At 38.1% G+C, this 25,754-nt stretch overlaps 4 protein-coding genes and 1 long non-coding RNA gene across 6 annotated transcripts; 2 read left to right on the top strand and 3 right to left on the bottom strand.

The window, feature by feature from the left end:
* Window positions 1-3,272: 3,272 nt before the first annotated feature.
* On the bottom strand, window positions 3,273-5,308 carry LOC148694250 (uncharacterized). The gene is made up of 5 exons (XM_088700656.1): window positions 5,279-5,308; window positions 4,992-5,135; window positions 4,303-4,545; window positions 3,702-4,200; window positions 3,273-3,553 (listed from the first exon to the last, which is right to left on the bottom strand). The coding sequence occupies exons 1-5, from the start codon at window positions 5,306-5,308 to the stop codon at window positions 3,273-3,275; spliced, it is 1,197 nt and encodes a 398-aa protein (XP_088556782.1).
* Window positions 5,309-5,604: 296 nt separating this feature from the next.
* Window positions 5,605-6,747, top strand: LOC148694249 (uncharacterized). The gene is made up of 2 exons (XR_015966888.1): window positions 5,605-6,341; window positions 6,436-6,747. It is a non-coding gene; the product is annotated as an uncharacterized LOC148694249 (long non-coding RNA).
* Window positions 6,748-12,401: 5,654 nt separating this feature from the next.
* On the top strand, window positions 12,402-13,107 carry LOC137740546 (agamous-like MADS-box protein AGL61). Its single transcript, XM_088700655.1, has 2 exons — window positions 12,402-12,707; window positions 13,015-13,107. Exons 1-2 carry the CDS (start codon window positions 12,402-12,404, stop codon window positions 13,105-13,107), a joined length of 399 nt encoding a protein of 132 aa, XP_088556781.1.
* An 896-nt stretch (window positions 13,108-14,003) lies between these two features.
* Window positions 14,004-15,514, bottom strand: LOC137740545 (RING/U-box superfamily protein). Its single transcript, XM_068480389.2, has 2 exons — window positions 14,691-15,514; window positions 14,004-14,082 (listed from the first exon to the last, which is right to left on the bottom strand). Exons 1-2 carry the CDS (start codon window positions 15,512-15,514, stop codon window positions 14,004-14,006), a joined length of 903 nt encoding a protein of 300 aa, XP_068336490.2.
* Window positions 15,515-17,354: 1,840 nt separating this feature from the next.
* LOC137739982 (AT-rich interactive domain-containing protein 4) lies at window positions 17,355-25,754 on the bottom strand. 2 transcript variants are annotated; one of them, XM_088699407.1, is made up of 16 exons: window positions 25,444-25,754; window positions 23,482-25,087; window positions 23,134-23,322; window positions 22,660-22,713; window positions 22,364-22,452; window positions 21,811-22,087; window positions 21,619-21,675; window positions 21,331-21,362; window positions 20,825-20,960; window positions 20,570-20,743; window positions 19,479-20,117; window positions 18,784-18,921; window positions 18,577-18,675; window positions 18,181-18,281; window positions 17,992-18,082; window positions 17,355-17,902 (listed from the first exon to the last, which is right to left on the bottom strand). In XM_088699407.1, the coding sequence occupies exons 2-16, from the start codon at window positions 23,629-23,631 to the stop codon at window positions 17,777-17,779; spliced, it is 2,352 nt and encodes a 783-aa protein (XP_088555533.1). In that variant the 5' UTR covers window positions 23,632-25,087; window positions 25,444-25,754; the 3' UTR covers window positions 17,355-17,776. The 2 variants fall into 2 exon arrangements, with proteins under 2 accessions (XP_088555533.1, XP_068335853.2); XM_068479752.2 differs by lacking the exon at window positions 25,444-25,754 and having other exon boundaries at window positions 23,482-23,913; window positions 24,029-24,797.

The following is a 25,754-nucleotide window of genomic DNA, read 5'->3' as shown; positions in this document are numbered from 1 at the left end:
AAATAAATTTCCAAACCTATTTGGGGACAGAGATGGAGGAAGAGGGCCGACGTCTGATAATAGCCTTTAATCTGGAATGCTTTTAGTGATAACTGAATTTGATAGAGTCAATGCCTCATTTTCTCGTTAGGCCATACCAATCGATCCAATTTCATGGGATCATCAATATGGGTATCAATAATCGTAAAGAGCTCATGGTCGGATATGAAGGGCCTTAGGAATTCCACGTCCCAATTCCTAGTGGTTTGGCAAATAAGAGAGGTCGCCCTCGTGTTCTTGGTAACTGACCCATCACAGATTGGGATAGGGTGACCACACGGGAGAAAGGGCAGCCACTTATCCGTTCTAATTCTAACATTGCTACCATTCATAATTTGCCAATGGGCCCCCTCTAACAAAATATCTCTACCACCCAGTAAGCTAATCCAAGCCCAAGAAGCCCGAAAGCCTTGTGTTGCATTTAGGAATGAAGAGTTAGGGAAGCATCAAGCCTTAAGAACTTTAGCCCATAGCGAGTTAGGCTCCTAAATAATCCTTTAGCATTGTTTAGCTATGAAGCATCGTTAAATGCCTGAAAGTTGCGAAACCCTATTCCATCACTTAGCTTCGGTAAGTCTAAGATTTTTCTGCAAACCTAGTGAATACGATTCTCTCCATTACTTTGCCCCCACCAAAAACCAGCAATAAGAGAGTCCAAATCCTTACACACGGTAGCAGGGAACTTGAAAATATTCATAGGGTAGGAAGGGATTGCTTGCACGACAACTTTTAACGTAACCTTCTTACCGGCTTGGGAAAGAGTACTCTGCTTCCATCCTTGGATCTTCTGCAAAATTCTTCCTTTCACATAGGCCAAACCTTGCCACTTGGACCTCCCCCAGATTGCCGGCAGGCCCAGATAGGTGCCAGGGTCCCCCACTGTGGGAATACCTAACATATCCTCAAGCTCTGTAGGAAGATCCCGTGGGACGTTGACCCCAAAAAAAGACACTAGATTTTTGCATGTTTACCTGTTAGCCTAAAGCAGTGCAATAGGAGGTGAGGATTTGGACAAAATTGCTACATGATTCTTTGTCGGCCCAAAGGAAGAGTAACGTGTTGTCAGCAAAAAAAATGTGAGAAATAGTAGGTCCATTGGGAGTTGGGACTCATTTGAATCCCCTCGAGTTGTCTCGACTCCGCAGCCCCCTGAATGAGCCTTGAAAAAACCTTGCTAACAAGGAGAAAAAGGTATGGTGATAGTGGATCACCCTGTCAAAGGCCCCATGAGGGGTAGAATCTTCTTCCCGGTTAGCTGTTGACAATAACCGAATAGTCAACTGTTTTTACACAGTTCATCACAAGTGTTGCCTAGCTGCCATCAAACCCCATCCTCTCCATCACTGCCTCCAGAAAGTCCCATTCGACTCGATCATAAGCCTTTTGCATATCAAGCTTGATTCCACGCTCGAGCTTTCATTTATTCTTTCTGAGCTTAAGAAAGTAGAATACCTTGTGAAATGCCAACATTGTCATGAATCTGTCTTCCTATCACAAATGCATTCTACATGGGAGAAATTAAACTTGGCAGGATAGGCTTGTGACGGTTTGCCAGAACCTTAGATAATATCTTATAAGAATAATCTCCCAAGTAACTAATACTTATATTCCATACAATTCACATGCCTCTGAGATATATGAGATTCATTGAGGCTTACCTTATTGTCTGACATTCTATGTTCTTTAACTAATACTTCATCCACTAACTAGCTGCTATGTCCCTAAACATGAAAAGGAAAAAAAAAATTGCCGGATAGGGGTCATGACTATTATGGTTCCTTAATGGCTCTGCGATTGCATGCAAGGTTTCTTCCTTCCTGATATAGGATTCATATTCTCAACACAATATGTTCACCAAAACTCACACCTATTTGCTCTTATTGATATTGAGAATGGAGAATCAAACACATGACTTCAAATCAAAGACGAAAAATGCCATTATTTTTTTCACTTTAGATTTAAAAAAAAAAAAAAAATTTCGGGGGCACTATGATTTTATGAGGCACGAAAAACAAAATACCCAGTGCTAAGAACCACGTTATATCATTCCCCATGGGTGCAAAGCACTTTCCCATTAAGGGAAAGTTTTCCAGCTAAGTTGCTTTTATCAAACGGATTAATTACCTGAGTACATAAACATTGGTTATGCTTCGGTTTTAGGCAGACAGATCCTCATCATGCTACTGCTTTTTGGTTTTATGTCGAGAAGCATCGGCTATGATACTTCAATGGATTGAAATTCAAACAATCAAGAGGAAACTTTACGCTGGATCAATTCAAGTTGATCATGATAAAAGCCAAGACAACTGGCTTGCTGATATTCTCATTAGGCTTGCATACATGTCAATGTACCAATGCATGTGACAATTTTTTTTTTCTTTTCAAATTAGTGTTTAAGTTTAAACAATCTGAATGAAACTATCATATCTTACGGTCCAAAGTAAATTTATGCATGCGACAATGTATACAATACCTTGATGTATTGCAAATTGTTGCATTTTTATTTGGTCTAAAGTACATAGTTGTTTGTGGTTAGTGTACTCTATATGCAAATACGGAAAATTATAATACACACATATATAGGTGATCAACACATGTTTTTGACACACATTGTTATGAAGTTCATGTTGTAATGTGTTTCAACGATTTGAATCGTCTATTTTTTAGTATATCATTCAAAGACCATTCTTACAAAAAACATTAAATCCAAAACCACTAAGACATTCATTTGCAGTGAAGAAAATGAACGAATATAGTTCTAAAAATAAAAAATAAAAAAAGCACTAAATTTAATCTAACATGTAGCCGATTTGGGTGATTTTGGTTGACTTGACCTTTAAAGTAAGACATAAAAAATAGATGGTTGGAATCGTTGAAATAAATTACAAAATAAGCTCAACAAAAACGTGTGTCGAAAGCGCTTGTCTCTGGATCCTAAAAGATGCTAGGCGTTAGTCGGGCAACGGGATGGCGCCTAGTTCTTAGGCAGTTAGGCAGACTAGGCGGATTTTTGTAAATCTATTATATTTCTTGTAAATAAGTGTTAGTTTATACTTAAAATATAAACAATTTCATCATAAACTACAAAATAGAATGACATATATATTATGAAGTATTGGAACATAGTGAAAACATAGAGAACAAGCATATAATGTGTGTTCAATTAAGTCTTCAACAAGTCTCTTACAATTTATTGAAACAGATATAATGTGTGCCAAATACATCAAACGGCTTTATCTTCCTTTGTCAACTGGTACTTGATTATGATCAACATTAAGCTTTAATCCTTCTTCTAATGGTTTAGCTGCTGGCTGACAAGATGACATGTCAGTTTCATGCAACAAATCAATAATATACTTCCTCTGAGACAAGAAAATTCCAAAACTGCTTCTCGACACCTCAATCCCTAAAAAATATTTCAGGGATCCAAGGTCCTTCATTTCAAATTCTGTAGACAGGTATCTTTGCAAGGCCGCACGTTCTTCCGAATCATTACCTGTTACCACCATATCGTCTACATACATAATAAGTGTAGACATACATAATAAGTCTACACACATAATTACTTAACGGGTATAACACATTAGACTCAAGGTTGGGCTTACTCATCGAATACCTAGTTTTGCATTTAGGGTCAGCTTCATAAGTAAGTTTAGGAATACCTCGATTGATGTGATCTGGGAGACGACGTGGTGGTGGTGCATCCGGGATCGAAGACGATTGATTATGGTTATTGGGACTCGAGATCGACTGTGAGATCGCTAGTGACATAAGACTGTTCGGTGGTGAGGAAACTGGCAATGAGCTATCAGGCAATGACTTATCTGGTGATGTCGACTCGTCCCTTTCAAGGTTTTCAACATTGTTTCCATGTGAATGATCACCACTTGTCTCCAAGTCATTACCACTTTGTTCCAATTCATTCACATCATTGTTTTTGTGCAAATGATCACCACTTATTTCCAAGACATCACTACTTAAATCCAAATCATTCACACTATCTATATCTGGAATAGTATAATCAAGAGTTTGAACTTCTATCTTATTCTCCCCCTGAAGTGAAGACTCAGGATTGGCAAAGTACATATCATTCTCATGAAATGCAACATCCACAATGACAAACAATTTTTTCGTCAGAGGGTGATAACAATGATACCCCTTCTGATTTAAGGCATACCCCACAAACACACAACGTAAGGTCCGGGGTTCAAGCTTACTTCTCTACTGTTTATGAAGATGAATGAAAGCCACACAGCCAAACACGTAAGGTGGAAGATTAGGAACTGTAGGAGCATCAACATATGAAGAGAGAGTCTGGAGCGGTGTCTGAAAGTTGACTGATCGAGATGGAACACGATTCATGAGATACGCAGCTGAGTTGAGAGCTTCTCCTAAAAAAGATACAGGGAGACGCGCCTTGAGCAAAGAAGCATGAACAACCTTTAGAAGCTGACGATTCTTGCATTCTGCAACACCATTTTGTTGTGGAGTATATGGACATGTAGTCTGATGAACAATACCATGATGATCAAGGAAGGCACAAAGTTCAGAGTTTACATATTGCTGCCATTGTCACTCCTAAGAACCTATATTTGTGACTTATATTGTACTTGTACCATTTTGTAAAACCGTTGAAATAAAGAAGTAACTTCACTTTTGAACTTCATCAAACAAACTCATGTCATACGTGTGCAGTCATCAATAAAAGTAACAAACCAATGAGCACCACCAAGTGTAGCAGTTTTAGATGGTCCCAAACATCAGAATGAATTATCATAAACGGGATTGAACTTTTATTCAAACTAGGCGGAAATGAAGTACGATGACTTTTAGCCATTTCACAAACACCACATTTAAAGCTAGAAACGTCATGCTTAACAAATAGGCTAGGAAACAACCTTCGTAAATAGCCGAAAAAAAGCATGTCCAAGTCGATGATGCCACAAACAAACCTCTGAAGCTTTATCCCTCTCCCTATGAGATCCTTCCACGGGAAGAGCTTGAGTCAAATTTCGAGAATTGTTCGATGTTAGCTCTAAGTAGTAGAGTTTTCCCCTCCGAATACCATAACCAATCGTCTTACGAGTCCGAATGTCCTTAAAAACACAAAAGGAAGGCCAAAAAATAACAAGGCAATGTAGGGCGACAGTTATTTGAGCAACAAATAATAAATTATAGTCAAGGGAAAGAACAAGAAGTACATAGTCAAGATTCAGGGTATCAGAGAGGGAGACATCACCTTTCCTAATAATGGGGACAACATTACCATTGGCAACACTAACTATAGTATTGGTGGATGGTTTTAGGTTTGATCAGATCGATGCATAGTGGTATGAGCCCAAAATGCCATGGCTCCAAGTAATTTGAGTGAGAAAAGATATGGCCCAAATTCCCAGGCCGACAAAAAATATGTAACGTGGGCTGAAAAAGAAAAGTAGCCAAAAAAGCAACAAGCAACCTTTTTATTTTTCTTTTCTTCTTTTCCTTTTTTTCTTTTCTTGTTTTCTTTTCTTTCCTTCTTTTTTTTTTTTTTTTTTAATAATAAAAACAAGGTGCAGGGTTGCACTGTAGAAAAGATAGCAATTATGCAGCCACAACAATAGCGACAAGGAACACGCAAAGAATCCTCGGAGATGGGCTTTAACCAGGTTCAACGAAATTGGGTCTTTTGGTAGACGGGGACTACGAGATTCCGCGCGACAAGGATCAGCGATGATAGCAAAACGTGTGCTGCTGAGAACGATTTCAGCCGAAACGGCTCAACAACGATGGGTAACAAATCTGGGTTGGTTCGAAGACGGATTCGCAAGTTTTGTCTCTTGCAGCGACAAGATTTCTGGGTTGGGTCTCAATTCGTGGGTACGTGATGCAGCATTGGGTCGTGGCGAGTGGATGTAGGGATTGGTTCGGTGAACTTCAGTCAGCAACGACGGCGTCCCTCGCTGGTCGGACAGGCACGCTACACAACTAGATGCGTAGTGGTCTTCGGTGGACTCAGATCAGCAACGACGACGTTGCTTGCTGGTTTCACGGTGCGCGGCATAACTGGCTGCACGGCGATTTCTGATGCTGGGTTGTCCGGACAAATTGCGATAATAACTTTTTAAAATTTTTCTTTGGCTCTGGTGCCAAGAAGTGAATGCTTTGAATAGATATATATTCTTCTCAATAAGAGGTACTTATAGGTGTACAACCCTAACGTAAATGGAAAGAGAACTAATTACAAATGATTACATGAGAATACACGGGATTACATTTCAATTAGGGATCCTACCTAAAATACAAAAGTCAACATCGCAAAGGTAAGAATTTGCCATCCTTCATCTTTAATGTTATTGTTCAAAGAATTGGAATGAAAAGCTCAATATATTACTCATGCATGTTGTTGCTATGTAGGACTTTGATTTTAGGCCATGGCTTCAGATTGGATGAACAAACAAACGGCGGAGATCTCGAGGTTTGCGAATTCATAAATGAATCGTAAACAAAAAAACTCCATCCCTTCCTTCTTTTGTCGGTGTTGTAGCTTCGGATTCGCTTTTGACTTTGTCATGTAATCTATGTGATGTTTATGGCAAAATTATCAGTGTTTCATTGATGTAAATTCATCCATGTTTGTAATGAATTGTGTTGTGGTCTCTGTATTTGTGCATCCATGTATTTTTATTTATTTTTTTTGGATAAATGGGGGATTGTATTTTTTTTTTTTTTTTTTTTTTTTTTTTTTGGGAGTGTATGATTTCTCTTTTCTTCTTACGATGATTTTTTATGGTGTGAAGGCTTGATGGGTCTACGAAATCCAATCAAAACTTGAGGGATGATTTTCAAAAACAATAAATAAAAAATACAATACTCTCTATGATTTCTTTTTACAAATTTCGGTGAGATGTGGGTTTTTATCTCAAATTTCAGTCCATTGAAGTTGGAATTGATTGCGAAGTTGTCAAATGCATATTTCAGGCTATTCAACTCCAACATGTTCATCAACAACATCACGACAGTAATATGCTTGGATGATTACCATTCCCTAGACAGAACAGGGAGGAAGAAGAAATGAGTGACGACGCTAGACCCACAAGCTAACGACTTCGATCTTACGCTAGACCCAATAGCCTACTTGTTTTCAGTTTCATAAATAGTCAGCTTTAGTGTACCTGTTTTCAGTTTCATAAATAGTTAGTTTCAGAAATAGCGTACCCGTTTTCTTTTTCATAACTAATGTACTCATGTTGAGTTTTATAAATCGTTAATTTCATAAATAGTGTACCCATTTTTAGTTTCATAAATAGTATACTCATGTTGAGTTTCATAAATGGTTAATTTCATAAATAGTGTACCCTTTTTGAGTTTCATAAATGGTTAATTTCATAAATAGTGTACCCATGTTGAGTTTCATAAATAGTCAGTTTAATAAATAGTGTACCCGTGTTGAGTTTCATAAATAGTCAGTTTAATAAATAGTGTACTCGCTTTCAATTTTATAAATAGTGTACCCGTGTTGAGTTTCATAAATAGTCAGTTTCGTAAATAGTGTTGTAACATCCCGTCCCGGGATTTATTAAAATGTACGTATGAATTTACGATTTTACCCCTAGATCGTTTTTGTCACGTTATTAGTTGTTGGTGTGGTGTGGAATGTATTGGATCACACCCACACACACACACACACTATCACTTTCCGGGATTCCCTCCCTCTTTTCCTCACTTTCTGTCACTCTGTCTCTCAGTCTCTCTCTCTTTTTCTCAGTCTCTCTCTCTCTCCCCGAGTCCATTTCCTCTCTTCTTCTTCCTTCTTCAACACACGGACATACACACAAACTTACTCAATACTTCACCAATCGAGAAACCAAGACCACCATCGTGTTCTTGGAGCTGAGAGGAGTCCAGTGGTGCCATTTTCAGGTAAGGAAACTACCATTTTCACGTCGATATCACGAGGTCCGATTATTGCACTGTTCATGCAAACCTAAACTAGTGTGTTTTTGGAATTTCTAAGCTTGTAGATGTGTTTGTGAGGTCCCAAGGAGCCTCGGAGTGGTTCGTTGGGTGAATTTGGACGTCAGGATCGTCCTGTACGAAGTTGGCCGATTCTTGAAGTTGAAGACAGGTATGATCTAGCAATTTTTAGGCCTTAAAACTAGTCTAACGTCGTTCTACTAGTCCTAAGCTTCATTTTGGTATAAAGAACGTGAAAAATGGTTGAAAAACGAAGGAGAAAACTTAGTTCGAAAATTACCCAGTTTTCCGGCGCCGTCGCCGGCGCCGGAGGCTCGCCGGAGAAGAAAGGGGAATATTCCGTTATGTCTAACGGAATATTCCTAACGGCAGTGGAAGGAATCTGGTTAGATTTAACGGAATATTCCGTTAGTTGACGGAATATTCCTGACGGCGTCAACTGACGCCGTCAGTGTGCAGTGCACGTGGCCGCGCGTGGGGGCGCGTAGGGCCGTGCCTTGGCCGGCGCGTGGGGGCACGTGCGTGGTCCAAAATTTTTTCTAAAAATATGTGTGTGATCCTGAGGTTGTGTAGGTCACGTTGGTATATTCAATTGTCCAATTTGAGCAATGTATGAGAAGTTATTACGAGAAGTTGCTTAGGTGCTTTTAAATTAACGTTTTCGTAACTTTGTCGCGTTTAGGTGATTCGTATTCCGAGGACGAGCGTACACACTCGAGGCAGGGGGGCTACGACCCTTTTAATTACCAGTGAGTGGGCTTTTGTTTTCCGTATATACCTATATACATCTAAATTCCCAGAAATAGAATAGAAAAGGTTATTTGTTTTATGCCATGCATCATATGAATGTTGTTTACGCATCATCGCATGTATTAGTAGTGGCATACATATATATAAATGTGTATTTGGTGCTGTGGACGCACAGGTAAGTACCAAGTAAGCGGTATTCATGTGGTTATGCATTCCTGTTTATTATGCAATAGTAGTTTGAAATGCTTAGAGAGCTCATAATCTGCACCCCCGGTGTTAGTGCTCCCACCCAGAGAGGGGCAGAGTCCTTCACGTGTATGTTCACCAGCACCACACGCTCGCCTTGGATCCAAGTTAGGTGCAAGCCTTGTCGTGCAGACCATATTAGGTGGTTCCGACTCGTAGGTGACCCGCGATTATTCGCACAGTCTTCACGTGATCGTAGCACTAGAGCGTATATATTACACCCAGTCCTGTCGTACAGACCACGTTAGGTGGCTCCGACTTGTGTGCAGATTCAGATGTTGAGTTGAGATTGGAGCTCTATATGCAGCGGTACATGTCACGTTAGGTGACTCCCGACTGCCAGATTATATGTTATTGATGTGGTTATGCTTGAGCATTTATATTTGATTTTGAGATTCTGTTGTGGCATATTCTCAAGCATGAATGGCATATTGTGAGCATGAATAGCATATTGTGAGCATGAATGGCATATTGTGAGCATGAATGGCATATTGTGGAGCATGATTGGCATACCTATACATACGTATATATGTTCATTTTCTGGGAAGTATACAAGTTTTACGGCGAGGGGTTAGAAAGTGTTTTGCTAAAGAGTTTTCAAAGAACTTTGTTTTTGCCCACTCACGCTTTTGTTTTTGCGCCCCTCCAGGTTCTAGTGGTCTAGCAAGTTCGGTGGTTTATCCCAGAGGGCGTCCCGGCATTTCTGACAGACACTCACCATTGTAGGGTCACCTTCGGGTGTAAATATGTCGTATCTTTTCCTTTTGGACTGTTGTAGACTTGCTCTGAATTGTGTCTCACATACACTAGTACTTTGTATGCTTTTAGGTTTTTAATTATTCGTACTTTTATATTACCTTCTCATTAGCTTCCGCACGCGCACATGGTTACGTCACCTTCGCGTGACGGCCAGCACGCCCTGATCTCGGTCGGGGTGTGTCAAGTGTACCTGTGTTGAGTTTCATAAATAGTTAGTTCCAGAAATAGTTTAGTACTTGTGTTTAGCTAACTAGATTAAAGCATTTGTGACTTCTGCACGCCTTTTTTCTTCTTCGGCATTCGTTATTTTCATTCTCTTTTACTTTATTCACTATAAAAATTAAAACTTTTCTCCAGCATTCTATACTTTCATTCTTCTTAAATTTATTCAATTTAAAAATCAGAAATAAAAACCACAAAATACGTTTTCCAATTAAAATAGAGAAAAGCAAACTATTTTCCACTCCATATAAACGTGACAAATATGTTATTTTCTATTACAAGTGTGCATTTGTCATATCGTACTAATTCATAAAAAAAAAAAATTACGAGCTAGAGTGCCACACTAGCAATCAACTAGTGTTGCTAACCTTCTCTCTCTCTCTCTCTCCTCCCTTTCTCTCTAGGTGAGTCTGAAGACAGAGAGGAATAGTAGGGCAGCAGATCTTGGAAGCTTCACCATTTTAAAGGAAAACTAATGAAAAAAGTTTGAAAATTTTGAGTCTTAACGATAAAGACAAAATAAAGGGTAAAGTGAATTGTACCAGGTTTGACTTTTTAATGTAAAAATGTGATTTTTCGTTAAAATGAATAGTACCACAAACTTTTCGTTAAAACTTCCTTTTTTTTTTTTTAATTATAATTTCAAATGTTGTTAAACAATTATTAAAAAAATTATAAAAAAAAACAAAAAACAAAAAGCCAATCGTCCCTCTCCTCTTATTGAAAATCTGGTTGTCTCCTTCGAGATCCACTGCACAATTACACCACACCCACTGCACAATTGCATCGTGGACACACTCGGCAAAGCGGCCTGCCTTTCTTTAAGGCGGAAGCGGGAACATCTGTGCAAACGTAGGTGAGAACGGAGAGCTTATTGCGGAAGATCCATAACATACTGCAAACTCAAATCCTTCACTCCTGCCATCGATCCTCCAAAGGGTCCCAATGTCCATTCCATGTAGTTTACTTTCATCCTCATCTAAAATGTTCCAGTCACAATTTTCATACCCTTTATTTTACTTTCCTCCGAATAGGATGAGCATCGAATCGAAACAGATTCGAAATTCCCTTTAGTTCCATTCCATACGCTTCATCAGAAATTGCCTGTTGTTGCCTTTGATTGTATCATTAACAAAACCAAAAAAAAATTCTAACGGAATTGGCTGACGGAATGTGTTTTCCGTTAGGTGCAAGAGTTGAAAACTTATTTATTTCGTGTTAGGCTTTTAACTCAGCCCATGTATGTGTTCAATGTTTGTGAGGCCTTATAAAGATTCATTTTGTTCTTACAATTAAATATGAAGCCTTTTTGATTAAATAATATTATAAAGTGATTTTTGGTTAAATTAAACTTAGCACAAGTTCTTTTCATCAAAACTTCCTTAATAAAAGTTAACAGGGTAAAGGCTAGGTTAATTTGTGGACACCAAATTGGGGACAGAAGACTTGTGGTCCAAAACACCTCACCTCCAACAAAATAAATAAATAAACACATCTTAATTATATGATTCATAACCAAATCACTGATTTCTTACCATTATATTTATTAGCATGTGGGCACACACAAATGTGTGAAATTTTTTTATTTTTGTTTTTGAAGTAGAAAGATATAGGAAGAGAATGATAATGTGGGAATGGGGGAGGCTTTGCTTTTTTTTTTTTTTTTTTTAATTAGAGATATATTAAAATTATATGTATGTGAGGCTTTAAAAAAAAAACAGCAAAATTTTGATTGTGTGAAATTACATTTCTACCCATATTTCTTATTTATGTTCAGGTTTAATTAGAGGGTTAAACTAGTAATTTTATAGGATTTTGGTTAACAATGAGTGTTTTATTAATATGTAGGGGATGTATTCAATTGGAAAATTGAGGGATTCATATTCAATTTTAATTAGAGGGTTAAATTGGTGATTTTATAGGATTTTGGTTGACAATGAGTGTTTTATTAATATGTAGGGGGTGTATTCAATTGGAATTTTGAGAGATTTTAATTCTTTTAGTGAATCTAGGGGTATTCAATCAGTATTTTAAGTGATTCACTGAAATTCAAGATGTATTCAATTAAGATTTTAAGTTAGTTTATTAAAATTCTTATAAATCTGGGTGTATTCAATTAGGATTTTAAATAAGTTTATAACATTTCAGGTGTATTCAATTAGAAATTCATTTTAAAGAATTTGAAAAGTTGAGGAATTAGAGGAAATTAGAGAGATTTCGTAGTGTATTTTAAGTATCCACAAATCTCACAATTGAATCAAAATTTTGTATGAAATCTCTACAAATCAATTAAACTCTATAAAAATCCATAGATTTATAAATTCATTAAAGCCTCTCAAATTCTGATTTGAAACACACCCGTAATTCAAATATACCCACTAGCAGGCCTTAGATTTCTTCCCTCTAGGGTTTGCCATTAATATCCTGCCATGGCTATAACTGTTGAGTATCAGATATCAAAAAAGGCTAGCAAAGGTCGAAGAAAGATTGAAATCAAGAGAGTTGAAGATAAGGACAAGCGTCACGTTACCTTCTCCAACCGCAAAAGGCGTATCTTCAACAAAGCGGCCCAACTCAGCGTTTTGACGGGTGCAGAGGTAGCGGGGATCGTCGTGCCTAGCAACGGCAAAGTGTTCTGCTTCGGCAGCCCTGACCCTCACACTATCATCAACCACTACCTTGCCGACAATAATGCCTCCTTATTGCTTGCAGATCAACCAGATCATCCTACTAATGCATAGCCTGTTATTATAATCCGTAGTAGTAATAAACAAGTAGAGGACACGGATTGAGGCAGAGAAGATCAAGCGTGGGAATAATAATAATGTTGGAACCCCCAGTCCCACATCGGACAGAGGGAGAAGAGAAGAGTGTTTTAAATAGAAATACCCCTCTCTAATTAACACCGAGGCCTTTTGTGATAAAACCCCACACCTGAGGATTGTGCAGGTGGTTAAGTGGGGACAGTATCGGTGTTGTTGGAGTGGGCCCTCGGCCCGTCGACCTGAAAATTTCCACAAATAACAATAATATTGGAGTAAGAGAGAAAGAGGAGGTTTTTGGTGGGAGAAGCCGATTGAGGCGATGACTAGTTTGGAGGAGTTGGAAGAGTACATGGCAGCCTTGCACAAGTAGGTTCGAACTAATGAGATGCTTAGGAATGTCTGGACCGAGCCAACCGGGTGCAACTTCTCCTCCTTGATGACTATGGATAATGGACTCCTGGAGTCACATCTGAAGAATATATTTATTTGTTTTTAGGTTGCCAAGAGCCAATTAATATATTATGAACTATTTTCAGTCTTTAATTTGATTCCCAACAGTGTCAATTTCTTGTGTAGAATCGTAACGACAATATTGTTAGCGATACGACATCTGAAAGTAAACATCCAAGAGGTTTAAGAATATAGGAAAAGAGTTAGAACGGATCCCCTAAATGTGTGTGATTGAGAGGCCAAGCACTCGTCCATGTGTTTTACTCATCGAACTACTCACATCATATGAGATCCTAAACATTATAATACTTTCGTCGTCATAGACCTTATTCCTAATTAGACTGTAATTAGAGTTTCTCAAGATATTCTTATTTCATAATTTGATTGTTACTTGATAAAATTTGCATTGCTACTAATTTGACTATATGAGTACGATGTTTGGTATGTTTCCAAAGAAAAACAAGCCGATGAACAATTTAAACTGTTGCTACAGCAGTAGACAATGCCTTTGGGAGTTGGAGGAGGAGGAGTCCCGCCCCGGGGGGGCGGGGTGGGGTGGGTTGGGTGGGGCCGCCGGGGTTATTGTTTTGTGGTCTTTCCCACTCCTCATTCCCTTGATCATATATCCAACAAATTCTACAGTTTCTTGTACCCCGCAAATCTCAAAATATAGTTCAATATTCTCCGCAAATCTCACATTACAGTCAACGTTTCAATCACAAATATTAAAAGAAAATGAGAAATATAATCATCAATTTGAATCCGACCCAGTACATTTTGGTAGGATCCTCGTTCATTATTTGGCCCTTCAAGTTTTCAAGTTGCTGATGAACATGTATGACTCTGAAGGTGGCGCCAATATTTGCCGCAAGCATAGCAAAATTCGTATCCACACCTATATATAAAAATGCAAAATAATACGATCACATATTCAATTTTTCATGGTAACAAAAATATTATCATATATCCTGATGAAAATTCAGTAATGTAATTTTTCTTGCTCTTTGGATTGAGTAGTGTTCACGAACTTCACATATTTTCTTTCCGTTTTCCAGTTTTATAGATATTAATCAACAGAAAATTAATGGCCTTTGGAGCTAAAACAAGTAGTAAGTACTTTAAACTGCCAAAGAAATAAACAAAAGTAAACCACTAGAACAGGCCAATATGTAATATATATGAAACAATCAGCAAGCAATAATCCTGAGCTAAAGAATCAATGTAAGCCATGTTTGAAGAACTGCATACAGAAAAGCATGCACTACTAAGCAAGAACAAGAACGAAATAAGTGAAAAAGAGCACTCCAAAGACAATAAAATGGGTATTTGAAAACTACATTAGTCAATATGAGATCAAAGACTTTACTATAACCAAAAACATAAATTTGTAAAGAAAAACCAAATAACAAAACAGGACTTAAATATGAATGGTTTGATAACCTCACGTGACCTTGTGACAATAAAAATGAAAAATTATATATACTTGAAAAAATGATTGCAAACCTGCATGTAATGTGTAAGCAGCCGTCATTCTTTTCCACAATGAACTTGCAAGTAGGACACCTCCTCCATTTATTCTTCTTAGCAAGCTCCAACACCATGATATCATCCCTCTCTCTTTCATCCTCATTCAAATTCTGAAACTCCCAGCACTCAATTCCCGCATGCCATGCAACCTTGCACTGAGCACAGAACATTCTCCAACAATGCGGGCACCAGGTGACAGTCACCACCTCTTCTCCATCATCCACCAACATGGCGGAGCAGTCCTTAAAAGGGCAGTAAACCTTCTGAAACCCCAGAAACATTGATTCACAAAGTATAGTTTCCCACCTATCAAACACTTCCTTAGGAATAATTGACTTGCATGACTGTGGCTCCAACTCACCTTTGCACTTCACGTCAGGACACTTCACCACTGAAATATTTTCCTGAATTTTTGTCCCAACATATCTCCCAATGCAATCACAGCAAAACGTGTGGCTGCAGCCACTGCTTCTGAACATTTCTCCGGTTGATTTTACGTCCAAGCAGATCCCGCAAAAACCTTCAGAGGATTGTCCAGTTTCTTTTTCCTTCCCCTTCAACATTTTCATTACGGGTTCAACAACACCTTCCCCGATTTTCGGGGGCTGAGTAGTAATATGGGGGCTTAATGAAGCAATTGCAGAGGACATTAGAGCCTCTTGAAGCTGCAACTCTTGTGCATATTTCTCATCTGAGATGGGAAATACTTCATCATCATCAAGGAGAGCTGAAAAGTAGTACTCATCAACCAAAAGAAGAGTGTTATCATCAGAGCCTGATGATGATGATGTTCCCTCCATTACTAATTCTCTTTCAGATTCTGGCTTACGTTTCAACTCATAAACTCGTTATTTATTTGTATGCATGTAACTTCTACAAGGATTTGGATAGTCTCTCATCAGGCTCCAAGTACTTGGATAGAGGCAATAGAAAATTAATGAGTTCGGCTGTTGATTTCTTCTCGATTTCCCAAACGACTGGCACTTTGCTTCATGCGGTAACAGTTACATTTTTGTATTCTGTGCTTCTCATTTGTATAAATGTGTGTAAAAGTAAATATGCCTTTAATTTTTTCGAAAACAATTTAATGAATAAGTTTTTCATCTATAAGAGCATTTTCAATGGAGCGATGCAAATTTGAGATATAAAAAAAAGGTTGTTTAATTGGCACTCCACAATCTTATAAATACATCCCACACTTAAAATTGTTGTTTTAAATTCCAATTTTAACCTTACTTCTACTGAAACCACCCCACATGTTCAAAACAACAATAACATTTCACTTAACTAACATCTCGCTCACCCTCCTCCACTTCGTCGATCCATGCTAAGCACTCCATTCCCTCACCTTCCCCTCCCCCTTCCCTCCATGTCATTCTGCGAGGCCTTTAGCAGTTTGTAGAAGCTGCAATTTCAAACGTCATACTCAAGGGTGTCTACTTGATGGCTATTGGTAGGAAAACATATGGAAAGTGCTTCTGTAATATAAGATCGGCATATGTTTGGGTAAATAAAGTTATCAAGATCATCTTCTTGCAACAATTGAATATTTGAATTATTGAGATCAATGGAATTGCGTTAATGGTGGTGCATGTTGTTTGGTTGTTGCGAAGGGAATATGTGATGCATATGTGGATGCTGGGTTTTTTTTTTTTTTTTTTTTTTTTGCTTTTTCAAATTTAAATAAGGGTAAATGAGGTAGTTCAACAAGAATTCAAAAAAAAAAAGGGGTGTATTCATAAGATTGTAGGGTGTCAATAAAAAAACTCTAAAAAAAATCATATTTGCATCTTTTTTTACACCAGAAGACATAAAAAATTATTTAGATTTAGGTTTTTATTTACCTTTTTCGGCCAAGATGTATATTTTAAATATTTTCATTGGAGAATTATCCGGCCAACCTAAAAAACAAAGTACACATTTCAAAGTGTTTTACATCTTCCATTGAAGATGCCCTAATGCCACTGACTCATTGAGTTGATAGAATGTTGCTGTAAATTTCATTATAGTATTAACTTTGAAGAGTATTTTTAATCAGCATATACAAATTTGAGATAGAAAAACGATATTTACATTTATGGAACATGAATTATACTTCAATGGAAGAGATGTAAATTTGAGATCTCATTTACTTTTATCTCTTTACCAAGCATGACGACCCAGCTCCTAAAGATATAAAAGAAAATTAAATTTACATTTTTCGGCCGTGCTAGGTATTTTACATCATGTTCATTACAGAGCTTTCGGGGCAACATGAAATATTTAAAATGTCCATCCCAAGACATGTTTGCATATCCCATTGAAGGTGACCTACTGTTGCCAGAGCTTGTGTTATGTAATGAACAGTGGGCTTGTTTGTGTTTGTGTTCCATCCAAGATGGGATACTCAACACCCTTTAGGGAGTTGATTCCTTTTCCATTTATACAATCCAATGACTACAAATGGATGAGTGTGTCGGGGGGAAAACGAGCATGAAAATGATTTCCCCGTTCAAATCGGTGGCACAAGCAGGTATAGGAGCGAAAACCCGCCATGACCGGGCCATTGCCACACGATGCAGATCTAACAGCTCACATATCTAAGCCTTTATATGAGAAAGAAAAACTCATCGAATCAGCAGATTAGAAAGACAGAATGTGTTGATAGGTCAGTATAATCATAATCTTTCATTAAACGCTACATAAAGTCGTACATGTTCACAGAGATAGCGGCATTATATTACAACGACCCTTTCTGAATCATGGGATTTCTTAACTATCAACCTTAACAACCCCAAAGGGGAAACAGAAGCAGACTGATACAAATGGTAGAGCTAAAAAGGGACAGAAATTTCCCACCCGAAACGAAATACCTACGCTAACTAGTATGCTCTACCAGACTTGCTGTTTTCTACCTTTGTCCTCCCCCCATCTCTGGTCTCCTATTTTAGCATCGTGCAATTAAGGCCTAATCAACCGTACAAATCAACTTCTCGTGCCAGATTGGGGAGGGAAGCAACCTCCAAATCAGAAAGCCAAAAGGAAAATGATATTAATTATGATAGTGTAGGAGCAAAATTGAATTACAGTGGCCGTGATACAGTTGAGCCTTGGGAAAATCCATTTGCAATTTTCTGTGGTTTCTTCTTGAAATTGCTGATGCTGCAATGTGGACATATGTACTCCAGTCCATCTGTTTTTGCATAATCCTGCAGAGTCGAAACAAAAATTTAACACATAAAAGCCGAATGAGTTGTTTTCTCAGCCACAAGGTGCTTACAAATTTTGGGATAGATACCTTAAAAGCACCAAGGCCCTGCCTTCTGTCGCAGCCAAAGTGAGCCCACTCACCGCATATTCCACAGTTTACCCAATCCCCTGCTGCACTACTGTAGAACAATATCCAATTTCATGAAAGCAGACATTAGCTAATACAATCATTTTATGCCAGTGGAGAAGAAAAAAATAAGACGGGATAAATGCAAACCTGTGACACAATAAGCAGCACTCTCCATCTACATCATCATGAGCCAATTCGTATTCTAGAAGGTAAGTTTCGTAGTGTCGTTTAAGTGTATTTCCAACACCCTGTGAAAAAAAGAATCAAGACTCACCTGTATCAATTGACCTGTTACAAGCTACTGAGTCTTACACATAATACGTCCCTATTCATCCGGTCATAATTATATACTATTTAGGTGTAGAATATAGATTTGGAAGAATCACCAATTATTCTGAGGTTCAAGTACTATTCTCCCATAAGCATAAACCGTCTCACAATTTCGGTCCCACCCTTTCATTCTCTCTTACCTCTTTGCAGATGTTGCAGCATTAAAATACTTCAAAACTGGAAAACAAAACCAAAGGGAGATTATAGACATACAGTCATTCTATTGGTCATTGTGTAATTGCGCATTTTTGAGAAGATCTGTCCTTTCCAGTTGATGCCATTGCCAACATGAAAGCCTCCTCTTGTAACCACCTGACAAACACCTCAACTTTTCAATAACAAATTTTACAAAATTCCATCGTTAGTTATTTTAGTCACAACGTTGGCCTTAATCCTGGCCAAGGAATTTGATATTTTCACCTCTTTATATAAGTTGTACAGGTCAAGACGCTTTCCATTGAGAATGGCATCTGGAAACTCAGCGAGTCCACCTTGGGGAATGAGCCGATTATGTCCTCGGAGAATTAGAAACTGCATTACATCCTTCAAAAACTCCTCCTGCTCAAGGGTGAAGTAAAAAAGCAAAACAAAGTATGTGAATAAGAAAGTAAAACCCCACAGGTTAAGCATATAGTTAAGAGTAACATTAAAAAAAAATTCATATTCATTGTACTATTATAATAGTGGAATTCCTCTCATGTTCGCACTTTACTTTTACTCCACAACATCGCCTTTATACCTTTGCTAATTCTTATTTTCCAAGGAAAACAACATCTTTTGATACAATTTTGGAAAAACGAAAAAAAGAGAAGAAAATTCCTGCTGCCAATTTAAAACTACCTATTTCCCATTTTGACTTCCCTATTTACGAACCTAATTACTTTCTTGACGGCTACTTTATTCTATGACCAACATGTATATTATTTTCTGATCACATGGTTACAACCTACAGGAGAAAAAAATATCTGCAGCACATGGAGAGCATGGTAGTGCATGTATGTGGGTTAACACCCACAATGTGGATATTTAATATAGTTGTGCATGTGTGTGGATAATATATAGACTTGTTCAACACCTACAAATTCATTTAACACTTTAAGCAAAACATAGTTCACCTCTAAGCAAGAATGTATTGGGCTTCTACCACAACCATGTTTCTTTAATGGCAAAGGATTCAAGGAAATAATCTGCTTAGCCTGAGAAGAGCTTGAGTATGATTTTCGTTGTGTTGTAGGAGTTAATCCAACAATACTGAGCTTTGTGGGTGGAGGAGGAGGAGGCATATGAGCCTTGACTTGGCCTCCTTCATGCCCATCTACCTCAGACATTCCAGAAAAGGGTGTCATTTTAGGACGACGAACATGAGGAATGGGCCTCATTGCGGCTATTTTCAATCTTTGTCTGGCTGGAGGTAAAGATGTGCTAACCCCATTCATTGCTCCAGCAACTCTGTTGTCTTCATCAATTTTAGAAGCAGGTAAACGTGGAAGCCCCTGGCTGTCAAGAGAACCCAGGCTTGTCTCTTGGCATGGTTGAGATCTCTTCCTACTAGGAGGAGGTGGTCTCAACCAAGTAGGAAGGCTGCTGAGAATCAAGTCGTTTGATTTACCATCTTTCCCCGGACTGGAACTGAAGAAAAGAAGGCGATCAGCATCATCTCTTTCAAAAGAAGCCACAGGTAATCCCTGAATGCTTGCAATGCCCAGTGCAACTAAACTGTGATAAGAAACATCAGGTGCGAGCTGCCTCAAAACCTGAAATTGCAGCCACAACAAATACAACAGTTGCATTGTATTAGAAAAAATGGTCCCTTTTTCTTCAACATAAAAAAAAGTCAACACTGAAGATTCCAAGCCAACAAGGTAAATTTGCTTTTCCACAAAGAATACTCCTTAGATAACCAGATTGTAGAACTAATAGCTTCCTAAACACTGATGTTGTAGCAATAAAAATAGAATCTCCATTTTCACGAGGCCCATTCTTGGGCATGAGAATTAGATACCTCCTTTAACCAGTTAGCATACCCCCAATTTCTTGAATCCCCTCAACTAAGAGAGAGGAGAATTTGATTACTACTACAGAATGGGCAAGTGAGTGGTGACCAGCAGAATCAAAATTAACAAAAGGGGGCATCAAATTTTGGTGTCCCCGCAGTTCTTCAATATCATGCTAGCAAAGACCAAGATAGAGGAGATATAGATAAAACCTGTGAAGCCCATGCAGGAACCTTCATGTTAACTTCGAATACTGTAGCCCCACATGCAATTGACGCAGACTTTCGTGGTTCAGATAGAGGTGCTTTGGTTTCGTCATCTTTGGGCAATGCACGTACAAGTTGACTCTCTTCGATAATTTCATGCTTTATATGATTCTCTAAGAGCTGAAAGTAAACAGGTAACAAGGTGTAAAGTTGAACAGCTCCCAATAACAGAATTTTTCCACACAAGTCCTTTAGGATTACCTGATCATCAAAGCAAGTTTGAGCACTGCCCGACACAAGAAGTGATATGTGCGCAGAACTACAAGTTGATACATCACATCGCATAGTCACGACACCACGAGAAAAAGTCCCAGCCTGAAGAGGCGGTGGAGGAGCACTAAAAACATTAAAAAGCATTCATTCATTAATTTTATTCACTCTAGGGCATAACTGCTGAACAAGTCCACATGGGGGAAATAAAAATAGAAAAGTACCGGCCAGTTTGAAAATTTAATGTAAAGCCGTTTCAAATACCAAATTGCAATAATATTTAAAACCTTTCTTATAAGGAACAAAACCATTAGAAAATGGCAACTAGTTTTCCAAACAAAGTCAACAGCATCCTTTCTCCACATGAACAGTTAATATTTTAACCAATAAGATGATGCAAACTACTATACTATTTAATAATTGCAAAACCCCAATCAAGCTACAATAAAAGAGCATCCACCACCATATACATCAACTATATAAAGGATCCCACATACCTAAATTTTCCATGAAGCTTGCTCCCACGCATCTGGAGCAACATAAACAATAAAATGAAGAAAAATAAGAACTCCTTGCACCGTAATGATACTAAGGGTAGTATGTTAGTTTTTGTTTAATTTTTTGATAAACATAAATAGAAAATTAGGAAAGTAATGTAAGGTAGTACTAATTATCATTTCTTCAATAAGTTTAATCGGGAATAAGCACTTTCTGGAAGGAAATATTCCCCTAATTAGAGCTATAGGAAAAAAAAACACAAATTGAATAGCCAAAATCACACTTACTTCAATGTTTAAGAGGGCATTGAGACCATCCTCCAAAGGTTCTAATAAGCTTGCATCCTGAAAATAATTCATCCCATAAGTCTATGGATGATTTGGTAGTATGTTCATTCCTGCCGGCTTTTGTGTGCATGTTTTCCTAACTGAAGAATAAACATTTAAACACCGGTAAAAAAGAAATATAGGCAAGCTTACCAATGTGGACGGCTCGCCACAAACAAGAAACCTCAAGGTCACATCATCATCATGTATCTTTATAGCAGGGAGAGTACCCAAGGAACCTTCTTCATTTTCTTCCATGTCTACCTCAGGAAGATCAACGTTGATTTTTATACGGTCACCAAGAAGACATGGCCCGAGCTCCGCACTAGATTTATATATGTTAGCAGGAACGAGATGGTTGTTTTCTACACAGTAAAGCCTAAAGGAAGCATATGCAAGTTGGAAAGCATCCCATGTATGAGTTGATGAACTGCAATCAACAAAACTGCAATTGTCAAGCCTGTTTAGTGCTTGTACAGAATATAGAAGCGTAACATGTCTAAACTAACGATGTTCATGCATATTGCACAGACAAACCATATAATCCAAATCAATGATGTTAGGTGTCTCTAGTGACGGTAACCAAACATTAACCAATTTTCTATATGTAACCAACATTACTGTGTGCAAACTGCAAATACATATACATGTGCACACCAAAACCCTTGATGCATGTGCTCAGATAAATGAATAGAAGGAGAAGTACCTCTGTACCACTGAAAGTAAAGCATGTCGAAAGTGGCAAGCAGCAAAGGAAGAAAATTCACTTCTCCAATATATCACATAAGGAATCCCCTGCAGATGAAACATCCATACTCAATCACAATTTTCAACAAAACCATGTTACGCAAAAATAACGGGATTGTTCGGACGAAAAAAAAAAATAAAAATGAACAGGTTTCCAGTTCTGAAACAAAAGTACAACACCCAAACAAGCCATTTCTCATTAATCCCTTGGTAGTGAACTCTGAGAGCGTACTTAATAAGCCTTACTAAAATTACCTTTGAGTGAATGGCTGCTGCCAATGTTGCACCATATGGAACCTCCAAATAAACCTGCATATATGTATTATATAAAGTTGAGCCCCATGTCAAATAAACTTCAAGCATGCAAAGAACAAACAGAAAAGAGCATAGAAAAATAAACTAAAAAAGAAAGAAACATCAACCATAATTGGGGAAAGAACTGCAAACAGATTTCGACCACAAGAAATCATGCAACGCACACTTTCCACAAACATCATAAGGCATTTCCCATTTACCCACTCCTTGAGTTTTTCAATGTCTCTTGTCAAATGACTAAACCGGAGTTAAAAAATCACATGCCGCCATAAATATATACAAATAAGAAAGCAATTCACCAACCACGTCCCATGAAATATATTTTCCTTAATTCATCAATGCAAGAATGGAATAGGGGCATAGATCATGTATACAAACGTGGGATTTTGCAAGTTCAAGAAATTTAATACATACAGTTGTAGGCAATGTGGCACCAAAGATCTCAGATATAGCTTCAGGAGTCGACAAGTCGACATCTTCCCAGACAAGAGAACCAATTTCATTATTGCCAAGCTGTTCTCCTTGCAGGTATACAAGATTCGGCTTATATGACTCAAGCATTTTACATAACTCTTCTTTGGTTGGCTTGGTCAGAGTTTGAACCTGCATTTTAAAGAGTCACATACAGGGCAAAATTAGAAACTATACCAAAACCAGGAATTCACCAAATAAGTTAAGAACAAGAAGATATTGGTAACAAAAGCATGCGCAACACATTTGATATTTAATATTCAGAAGATAATGGTAACGAAAGATTTTCACCTCCAAACGCCCTGAGGAAACCAACTCCGGAAACGGGTATCTGAGTCTATCATCTGCCGTGTCCTTATTACATTTCTCTTCAGAAATTTCCGCACAATTGACCACAAGCAGACTACAAGGGTGCTTTGAAGCTCCCTGAGAATGAAACATTATTTCCTGCAGGCTTCCACACAGTTGGCAAAGCAAAGTAGCTCAAGCTCCTCACAGAAGATTTAAAACCCGAAAACTATTGAAATCCCCTACACTATAACACTGAAGCCAGGCCACAACTTGGACCATAGCTTGGATCCCAATCACACCAACCTGATCAAATTTCACCTTGTAGCTAGCATTCAAGGAAGCATAAGCAAATCTACTAAGAGCGATTAAAATCCCTCCTCACAGAGCACTCTCAGAACCAAAATTTCCCCAGAAAGCCAGCATAACAAGATCCTGGAACCCAAAACAATACAAAACCCTATCTCAGAAGAAAAAACCTACAATGGCAACTATGAGCAAAATTAACCAACTTTTGCCTACTAATTGAAGCAAACTTGGGGCAAAATACCTCGATTCCAACCCAAAAACTGTTGAAATTAGAAAAATTAGCCGCGACCAAGATGAGAAAACGTGGGGAATCAACGAACCCGATAAAGAACAATGGAAAAATCACAAAATCTCACCGACCCAGATGAGGGAATTGAAGAACTCGAACAACCCAGAAGAGGAATTTTGAAGAACCGACGACCCAAGTGAGTCCTTTAACTTCTACAATCACAAAAAAGCACAAAATAGACGAGTAAAGTATGAAAAGAGAACCCTAGGCCCGTAAAATCCAAATCCCCAAAAAGAAATTCGTATTAAAAAACAACCCCAACTTTTGTTAGGATTATTATTTTTCTGTTTCTATCTATCGTAATCTAATTCACCAAAAATAAAATCAAAATTCTTACAGTCACCAAAATTTTAATAAAAATTTAAAAGTAATTAATATTCGCATTTGTTAAATAAGGTGGGTGCGTCAGAAATATGCATTCAAAACCTCATAAAGGTCAAACCCAAGAGAAAAACTTTGAAACCAATTAAAAGTCCTTTTGACGAACTTGACAAAGTAACAACCTTTGATTGCAACCATTGTGTTTAGTGTAACATTAACCCCAAAGACTCTAACTTTCGACGAAATCGAACAGTAAATTTTCATGTCCCATTGAGATTTCTTGGACTTTTTGTGTTATTACCCACAAAGATTCGGAATTTGGGAAGGTACAGGTAACAACAAACAACAACGTTTTTTGATGTGGTCGCACATGTTCCAAAAGATAATCAAAGAAAAGCCCAGGATTTCTTTACTATATTTGTTTTTGTTTTGTTGTTTTGAATTGGATTTAATTTAATTCCTGTTGGATTCCTGTTGTGTTGGGTTTTGATTAAGATTTGTTTTCGTAATTCTTAATGTTTCTTTTGATTCATTAACGTTGATTGGGCGGATGAGGGGCTGATGTTATTTGACCGACCGGAGCTTTTGCTTGATCGAGCTCTCATCCAATTCCCAGTCTCCACGAACATCTCGCTCCCACGCGCGCGGGTAAGGGCACACTCTCGCTCCCTGAGCCATCCTGAATTCCAGCTAGCATGCACCCAGAAATTAATCAAAAAACGGAAGAAAATAGACCAATTTTATTTGAACACACGTAATTTCACTCTACATCTAACTTAGAGCATTTTCAAAGAAATTATCAAAATGTCCAAATTGTTTTAACAGTCTTAAAAGGTAGGAACAAAAATTTTCAACCGATAAATTAAATCTGATGTGACATAACATGAAATAGCAGCCGATCCTTGTTGTCAAATTTGATAGCAATGTCAAATATTTTTAAATCATTATTAAACACTTTTCCATGTCGCCTATCCACCTTCTTTCAAAGCAAACTGAAAAAGACAAAAACAAAAATCATCTTCTTCATCGTTTTTAATTCCTTTCACCTGGAATTCCAAAACCTTCGAACTTCTTTTTCTCTAACCATTTGCAGAGTCCCCCCAAAACCCTTCTCATCGCCCTTTCTCCCTCTTCGTCGTCGTCTTTTCTGTCTGCACCTCCGCTCGATCACTGACAGTGTCTGCCGGTCAAGCTCGTCTCCACTATTAAGATGGGATTTAGGTGGGGTGAGGTTTGGAATATCGGGAAGGGTTGGGGTTTGGGTCAACAGGGAAGAAGAAGTGGAAGGGGGCTGGGATTTGGGGGCCTTCGAAGAGGTGGGGTGAGATTTCTCTTCGATCTTGATCCACACAACCAC

This window comes from Pyrus communis, chromosome 9, assembly GCF_041283825.1.
Source record: "Pyrus communis isolate YQ-2024b chromosome 9, ASM4128382v1, whole genome shotgun sequence".
NCBI classification, from domain to species: Eukaryota; Viridiplantae; Streptophyta; class Magnoliopsida; order Rosales; family Rosaceae; genus Pyrus; species Pyrus communis.
The sequence above is the reverse complement of the archived record's forward strand: the minus strand, read 5'-3'. Positions and strand labels throughout refer to the sequence as shown.

Bases quoted from the DNA above. Each gene is read 5' to 3' on its own strand.
- LOC137740545 (XM_068480389.2), bottom strand. From the start codon at position 15,514: ATGGAGGGAACATCATCATCATCAGGCTCTGATGATAACACTCTTCTT. The intron at 14,083-14,690 runs GTTTGCAATCAT...TTTTATATATAG, and splicing joins TGCTTACACATTACATGCAG to GTGTGGATACGAATTTTGCT.
- LOC148694250 (XM_088700656.1), bottom strand. From the start codon at position 5,308: ATGGTAATGTTGTCCCCATTATTAGGAAAG. The intron at 5,136-5,278 runs GTGATGTCTCCC...TGTGTTTTTAAG, and splicing joins TGTCCCCATTATTAGGAAAG to GACATTCGGACTCGTAAGAC. The intron at 4,201-4,302 runs GTGTTTGGCTGT...GCCTTAAATCAG, and splicing joins TTCCTAATCTTCCACCTTAC to AAGGGGTATCATTGTTATCA.
- LOC137739982 (XM_088699407.1), bottom strand. From the start codon at position 23,631: ATGTTTCATTCTCAGGGAGCTTCAAAGCACCCTTGTAGTCTGCTTGTG. The intron at 23,323-23,481 runs GTGAAAATCTTT...TTTAAAATGCAG, and splicing joins TTTCCTCAGGGCGTTTGGAG to GTTCAAACTCTGACCAAGCC. The intron at 22,453-22,659 runs GTAATTTTAGTA...TTTCATCTGCAG, and splicing joins CAGCAGCCATTCACTCAAAG to GGGATTCCTTATGTGATATA.
- LOC137740546 (XM_088700655.1), top strand. From the start codon at position 12,402: ATGGCTATAACTGTTGAGTATCAGATATCAAAAAAGGCTAGCAAAGGT. The intron at 12,708-13,014 runs GCATAGCCTGTT...TATTGGAGTAAG, and splicing joins AACCAGATCATCCTACTAAT to AGAGAAAGAGGAGGTTTTTG.